The sequence below is a fragment of the Danio aesculapii genome, chromosome 7, assembly GCF_903798145.1.
Source record: "Danio aesculapii chromosome 7, fDanAes4.1, whole genome shotgun sequence".
Classification (NCBI taxonomy): domain Eukaryota; kingdom Metazoa; phylum Chordata; class Actinopteri; order Cypriniformes; family Danionidae; genus Danio; species Danio aesculapii.
The window spans coordinates 20,175,892-20,184,164 of record NC_079441.1 but is presented as its reverse complement, the minus strand read 5'-3'; the positions used below and the strand labels follow the sequence as shown (position 1 = coordinate 20,184,164).

The following is an 8,273-nucleotide window of genomic DNA, read 5'->3' as shown; positions in this document are numbered from 1 at the left end:
CAGCTGGCCTTTTTCTTGAACCTCACCCAAACGGGTCATGACACCCTTAACTATACTGAAATAATATAGATAACTCAGATAATTTTAGGAATAAACTTCTGATCCCCTTTGACAGATGCAGGTTTTTGCTTTGGGCTCTTTTATTATCCTTTGTTCAACTACAGGTATTACACATCTCTTATATAACTGCTTATCATCTTGGAAAATACCTTAGATACCCATGCTGCATTAAACAAGTATACTGATTACCAAACGTGGATTGTAACTGAATATTGATTTTTAATGGATTTTCAGACACCAATTAATTGAACATTGATAAAAAGAGATGGATAAAAATGCAACACATATACTAGTTCAATTGTCTTGTTATTCAATTCAGGTTTATTTGTACTTTCCACGAAACATGTTGTTTCAATTTGCTTTACATGCTTTACATTTAGGAATAAGAACACATGCTGTACTTGTTTGGATCGAGATCAGGATCTTTCAACAGTTGTGCAGCTCTACAGTAGACCACGTGATAAATCATTATATTCAGTTAGAAGCACTTTATTACAAAGCACAGGATTTTTTATATTAAGTCATATAAACATAATAGGTATATTATATCATTGAGTATATTATATTATATTATTAAACATTAAGTAGAAAACACAAATTACTAACAAATTTAAAACAGTCATGGCATAGAATTCTATTTCAAAGGATCACAAAAGTAATAAACAATTAAAGAATTATTAGATTTAAAAATGAGAAAACATTACGTTTGAAAAAAGAAAAAAAACATTCATTTGTTGAAATGTATTTTATCTGTGAATTATTAAAGCATATTCTACTGCATGTATAAATGTGATCGAAGCATTAGCAAGCAATCAACTGAATTTTCTGGTCACTACAAAAAGCAGTCATTGCCATGGAAGTGGTCACCACATGCGTTTAGTTCGAATGCCGTACATATAAAGTTTATAGGATGCTGAAAGTATATATATATATATTGCTTATATGATGCTGAAAGACTCTTTTAGACTCTTCTTTGCTTGCTGCTTACTGATTTTTTTCCAAGTGATGGGTATATCAGCAGGGCAAACATTATATTCTTCAGCAAACTTGGTGTTGAAGCGAGTCATCACATATTTCCAGTAATCTGATGCTTCTATGCTAGCATCAGCAGGAATGTGCCAATCTGGAAATATTTCTCTATACCTTTTGTAGGGATGGTATTCATAATCTGTCTCAAAACACTTGAACTGTTGTTCGCTGTGGACATCTGTTGAGCAGATGCTTGTCACTAGTTTTTCATCACATACATATATGTAAAATCCAAGTCCCTGAGGTCTGTGAACTGAAGCACAGTGTTCAGTGTGAGCTTCTCCACCAGCCTCACATGGAGCTTTGCAAAAGGGACACTGGTACCCACATCCAAACACCCTCTTGAAGAGTTCATCCTGGGGATTCATTTTGATTTTCCACAGTTTCTGGATAAAGCTGACTCTCTTCAGTTGGTCCTTTAGTATCTGCTTCATCTCCTCCACAGATTTGGTTAACCAGCTCGCAAATGACTCTGGAGATGCATTATTTAAGGCCAACACTGTTTCTAGAGCATCGTTGGGAATTTGGAGCTTTTCTCCAAGATTCCTGCAAATGCACTGTATGAATTCTTTGATGTCTTCTACATTTGTTTCTTTCTGTGCCATTTTGACACTCTCTAGTATCTCCTTGGTGATTCCTCTGAGGTGACATTCTTCCAACTCAGACACGTCATCTCCATTTGAAAACTGCTCGATTATTTGATCTAATATCCAGTTCTTAACAAAATGCTCATAGGAGCGTGTGTATTTCACATACCACTCAAACTTATCTTCATTGAGAAGTTCCTTCAACAGAGTGTACTGAAAAAATGCACGAGTGCTGAACTGAAATGCATTTTTCCCCTGTATCATTTTGTCAACAATGTCTGGACCCAAGGAGCTGTAGATGAACGTCTCAACGGCAGGCGTCAAACAGAGTTTAGTGAATTCTTCAGCCTTTCTCTGGCATTGATCGCGATCATGGAAGAGATCTTTGAAATCATTGCGATATTTGTCTTTATACTGGTTGAGGCATCTCCGTGGGTCATTCTCCAAAATGAAAGATTCGTGCATGTCTTGAAAATCTCTTGCACAAAATCCACAAATGTACAGTTTGAGGGAGAGTTCAAATCGGTCTGAAAATCCCATACCCTTGTTTGACACCAGTTTGTTATCAATTACATTTAAGATTTCCTGGATGTAATTGTCATGGTAATCTAAACGTCTCTCTTTCTTGTCACAGACTAAATCACTGCATGTTTTAATTATGTCACAAGCAAATCGCTGAAGGTCCTCTGCTGAGTTGTCATTGATGAAACATTTATACATTTTTTTAAAGAAATTGTCTTTGGTGACTTTGAACTCACCTATGCCGTAATTGTTCAGATTTTCTCTGATTAATTGTTCTGCAACAGAGCTTCCCCTCTGTTTCATGTTCTCCCTAAGTTGCCTGTGAACATGATCAGTTATATTTTTCTTCATCAGTCCATTAAATGATAGCTCATTGACAGTTTCTTGCCATATTTGTTCAAAACAGCTGTCCAGCTCCTTGTCAGTCTTATGCCAATCACTTTGCGAGCTCTTGCATTTGCGTAACTCCTCCAAGAGGCCCAACACTTTTTTCTCCATTGTTTCAGCAAAAGTTTTCTTGATGCTGTCCAGATTATTCATTCCTCTCTTAATATCAATTGCTGCTTCAAGTTGTACCACCATAGAGCTCTCAGTTTCCCTTCTGAGACATTTTACACTGCTCACAAAGTCTTCTTTGTACTTTTCCACAAGATAGACATGACCCTCTGCTTGTTCAAAGTATTGGGACAGCTTTGCCATAGTGATCTGTTCCAATGAGTTAAGCTTTGTGTCAGCTTCTTGTTTCAGTCTCCATAAAAGATCTTTCAAATCTAATTTCTCTTCTTTCAGTCTGAGAATCTCGAAATTTGATACTCTGGTTTCAGCTAGAGTTAACCAAGTGTGCATATCCTTCTTGAAAGACCATTGCCATTTATTGTATTCTGTACACAGTCTTATATACGCATCGGCCACCAAGCTGTTCCTGAAGCTGAAGATGAAGTTTTCGTACTTGACTGCATTCCACAAGCTTTTCGTCCACTCCAAAAAGTCAGTAATGTTGTTTACATGTGTGTTGTGCTTGCATTGTCCAATTATCTCAGCCATGTTCTTTTTAAAGTCATAGACAGCCTCAGAGTAGCCAGCGTTCACTGGTGCCATTGGAGGATTTCCATGCCAGAGCCCAGGGATATACCAGTTGCAGGTCTCCGGATCATACTCCATCACATCTGTGAACATTTTATACTCCTCCTTGTTCTCCATTCTAGCTGCTGCCTCTGTCATTTCATTCAGCTGCTCCAGCAGAAGTTTACGGTCTCTCATGTTCTTGTCATGTGCCGATACATCAGCAACATTTTGATGGACAAACTGACACTTGGGTTTTTTACCAATTTCCTTCATTCTGAGGAAAGCATGGACCACGATTTGCAAAATGTCCTTCATCTCTGTGGAATTCTCCATTGCGATGTTGATGATTGTGACGTCGCTTAATCCAACAACAAGTGTGGCTAATTCGTTGTCATGTTCATGGCTATCATCTAGTTTTGCAAGCTCTGGGGATTTCAGGCCTTCTGTGTCAATTATCACTAAATAATCACAGCCAAGTTCTCGCTTGAGGTCATCTTTGACTTTGATCAGCTGCATGAAAGCTCCTCTGGTGCATCTTCCACTGCTGACAGCAAATTGAACTCCAAACATGGTGTTCAGCAAGGTGGATTTCCCTGTGCTCTGAACTCCTAAAACTGTGACCACCATGATTTTATTATTGGGCTGCACTAAAGAGTTCAGATACTTCAGCACATCCCTTACCCATCTGAGAGGAATATTTGAGGCATCTCCATCAACCAGTTCCAGAGGGAAACCATTTAACATCAGCTTAGCACATAACTTGGGCAAGTGGAGCATTTGTTGACGTGATTCTAGGTTTTCTGAAAGCGACACAGCAGCTTCGTAAAGTTGGCCCATTTCACGCAGGAAGTGCTCTACTCCTAAAGAACTGTTGGAGATCTGTTGATCGAGCTGTGCGATTTCCTCTTTGTTTTCTGAAAAATGCTGACACTTTTCTTTGTACTGTTCTCGGAGGCTGGAGAGGTTTGATCGGGAGAGATTGTCAAGGTTCATTCGCATCCACTTCAAGAAGTAGGTCCTCTCCTGGCTTGATGTCGATAATGCACTAATAAAGCAAGACATTGCCTCTGAAATATCATATTTATTTTGCAGTTTCCTGAGTTCAGTCTTTTTAAGCAGGAGATCACTCTTGTATATCTCTATGTTTTGATCACCAGCTTTCCGGAGTCTGCATTCCTCTTTTTCCAGTTTAGCCAGATCTTTCCAGATTTTACCCTGAAGGGGAAGCTGATCCTCTTTGAACTGCAATGTGTCCTGTATACTTTTCATTAGGACATTTGAGTTATTTTTGGCTTTCTGACATTCTTCGATGTCTTCATCCACTAGAATTCCAAGCTCGTGTGCTATTGTGTCCATTTTCTCCAGGCATGCTTTGATAGGATGGTTATTAATTATGCAATTCACTGTGGTATGCAGATTTTTGACAAAATTTGCATCATTTTGTTTCATCTTCAGAATTATGTTTTCTTTCCTCAAGTTCATTTCAGAGGCTGTGCTTTTCAGCTGCTGCAAATCAAATGTTTTGCTTTGGGCGTTGCCTACTAAATAAACCTGTGCTTTAGCATGTTGGTTGGTGAGAAGCTTGTAATTTGTGTCCAGATTTTCAAAGAACACAAAAACTGCAGTGGAGGTCTGACATAAGAATGAATACTGAGTTTCAAAGGTACTGATGTCACCTCTCAAATTTGCAAAAGCCACAGGTTCAGGAAAAACATCAATGTTTTTGTTTCCACAAGGTAGATACCAACTCATCTCCACTAACCCATTTGATATCTTTCTCGGGATATCTCCACAGTCCATGTCACGATGTACAAAGGTATCATGATACTGCTGGGGGTTGCTGAGTAGTTTGTTTAAGATCTGAGATTTAGAAATGCTGCATTTGCCCAGTCTAACAAAGGACACTAAGGGGAGCACAGAATGAACAATTCTGTCCTCCACAAATCCTTTTTGGTCTGACAAGGAGTGAGGTCTAAATTTCTTCACAATATCTCTCATGGCCCAAAGCATGTACATGCACTGTTGACCATCACAATTTGGAAGAAGCAAAGGGACAGAGAACTGACACATTGACATTTTTGAGACCATTTCCTGTTGTAAGAAACCATCTGAACAATGAAAGAGGGCGGTCACTATGTCTAAAGGATTTACATTGACATTCTGATTGATCTGAAAAATGGATGTGTCATTGTAAATATCTAAACTTGACAAACTGTCACTCTCATCTGATGAATATTTGACACTTCTTGCAGTCACATTCACCATCATGAGTTTCTTCAGGAACTGCCATGGTAAAGATGATAGAGACTGGGCTGGCTCATCAGTCACTGAACTCTTGTCGATCTGCAGCACATCACTGAGTGAAAGTTTGTTTGTGTAGTGCTGCTCCAACCCCAAATCCTGCAAGAGGCCCTGGATGTTTGTTTCTGTTGAAATAAATTATTTGATAAAATGATTAGATATAATAATGCTGTAACATTAAGTATATAAAATGTCTATTGAAATATGTGATATAATACTAACTTGTTTGAGTGTATGTCACTGCTTCTTTACTTTGGATGCCACTTGGAAGTACTCTTGTAATGTGAAAAGAGTATTTATTTCCAGGACTTAGGTCACTGAAAACCACACTTCCAGATTCTGTCCTGTCATCCTGGATGTTTCTTCCATTCTGTCGACAGACCACATGAAAGTGCTTCTCTTTACATCCAGATACATCCCAAATAAGAGTTACTGATGTGGTTCCAACATTCTCAACCTTAAATTTGTCAGGTGGGACTGGCTCTGTAAAGAAATCATGAAATTATTTATGCTGTTATTTCATAATTGACCCAGATCTCATACAATATTAAGTCAGTAGCTTGTGAATACTAAAAGACAATTACTGGTGGATGCAGTCAATTCAGTTCCTGCACTTCGATCACCGTTTATTGAAACAGAAACAATGGTGAACGCATATTCAGTCCCTGGAGAAAGGTCTTCTACTTCCATGGCTGATGCATTGGAGATTGTAAAGGTCTTTGTAGTTGTATGACTGAAGCAAGTTAACTCAAATGTAGTTATGTTTTCTGGCTATTCCAGGCAAGAGTAATGGAACTGGTCCCAATATGCTGCACTGAAATCTCACCTGGTGCAGGGACATCTGTGAAAGAAAAATAAGCAAACATTCTCACTATCTTGATAGAGTATGACTAATAATTTATTTTTTTCAGAGGCTGTCTGTACTTTTTTTCTATAGAATAAAAGGCATCAATAGCAGCATTTTAATGTATTACTGGCAGTTAATGACAGCCTCATTAATAATGTATGATACAAGGGCTGTTTCTTACTTCGTAATTTGTCAACCTCTTCTTGGTGTGTCTCAGCAAAACATGTAAATACTTGTTGTTTGGTTGTAGTGTCTTCACCAGTAGCTTCATTTGTAGTTACCTTCCAAAAAAGATATATTAATGACTTTCAGATTGGATATATTAATATGGTGAATGTTTTATTTAAGGCATACAATTTGCCAAGCAGATTTTGAAGGTCTGAAAAGAAAAGATTTAATGCTTACTACTTCCACACTGGGGCAGCAGTCCATTGTAGTTGATTTGGGAACTGTTTGAGAAGTAAAATCAGATAATTTTAAATTGCTATCTATAACTTGTAACAATCATTTAATAACTATTAAAAGCAAATTAAACCATGGCTTGATTTTACATCAACAAGAAATAATCTCACACTTTACAGTCTTCAACACTCAAATTAGCTCAGGCTGCTATATGTAGTTGCCACACCCCAAAATCTCATGATCTGGGAAAATCCAAGCAGCCACGTTTTAATGTTATTGTCATTGTTAACATTTTGGGAGGTGGTAAAACTATGAAAGGCACACTGATTATAGTAAACGAACAAGAAACTTTGTTAAGAGAAATGTAGCAATATGTATTAATGTATTTAACAATTGAAACATTACAAACTTCACACTCAAATCAGTTAGGCTTTTATCTTTAAAATTCAATTTTTATACAACAAAAATTATTCAGATGGTGATTAAAACTCATGTGAGAAAGCCAAAGAAAATCATGAAAATAAACAATAATACACTCAAACATTTCTAGTTGTCCTAAATTACAGTAACAATATAAGTATGTGAATGTATTTATAAGGCACATTTAGCAGTCACCAGGCTGACCAAAGTGCTTTACATCAATTACATTGTTAATTAAATATAAAAGAAAAGTTCATGCAAAATTGAAAACAATCAATGCTGCAATATTAATAGGCTCAATAAAAATACGTAGCTAGGTTTTCAGCAGGTATTTAAAGAGTTTTAAATAAGAAAGAATTAGCTTAACTCTAGATAATAGACGAAGTTAATCAAAACTGGACACAATAACCCGTATGCAAATACAAATGCAAATGGGTATACTTTACAAATCAGGACTACAACACAGAGTTCTTATTTTGGTGATTTAATTTAGTTCTATTTGTTATTGTAGAAACCCGAGACGGCAGTATTTCGCTGTGTAATAAAGTCTCAAAAGCTACTTACAACTGATATCCGTGCGTCCAGAGAAGGATAACCTCTGCAGTCTGCCTTTCAGCACTCACTCAGGCAACGTCTTCTATCTGCGGGTCAAATTAATCGCACGAACACGTGACGTATATCAGACGAAACTATATGTATGCGAGCCCATTTCAAACACATTCTGTCATCGTTTATATCGTGTTGATATTAGTGCCTTTGCACAGCAAGTGTTAACCGTTTTATCTCGTAAATAATTATGGTAAAAAAAAATTATGGTAAAGTTTAAAGCGTTATGTTTATCCAAAGAAGCAACATTTGGCTATTTCTTTTTCAGTGGTTTGGTCCTAAAGGCGAAACGAAACTTCAGTTCACAAAAAACGAAAGTTATTTGTTCCTGGTAAAATTCCTGGTAATCTCCCACCCTTTGTTTATTTAAACAAGACGTTCCGGTCTCACTTTATTTTAAGTAGACTGTTTGGTTGGGTAAGTGTAAGTGTTAG

General features: G+C 37.2%; 1 protein-coding gene across 1 annotated transcript; it reads right to left on the bottom strand.

Moving 5' to 3' along the window:
• Positions 1 to 841: 841 nt before the first annotated feature.
• On the bottom strand, positions 842 to 7,873 carry si:dkey-85k7.12 (interferon-induced very large GTPase 1). The gene is given in 7 exon segments (XM_056461238.1): positions 842 to 5,689; positions 5,787 to 6,047; positions 6,149 to 6,337; positions 6,340 to 6,405; positions 6,593 to 6,692; positions 6,817 to 6,860; positions 7,798 to 7,873. Coding segments are annotated over 6 exon segments (5,334 nt in total). The 5' UTR covers positions 6,844 to 6,860; positions 7,798 to 7,873; the 3' UTR covers positions 842 to 998.
• Between the last annotated feature and the right edge of the window lie 400 nt (positions 7,874 to 8,273).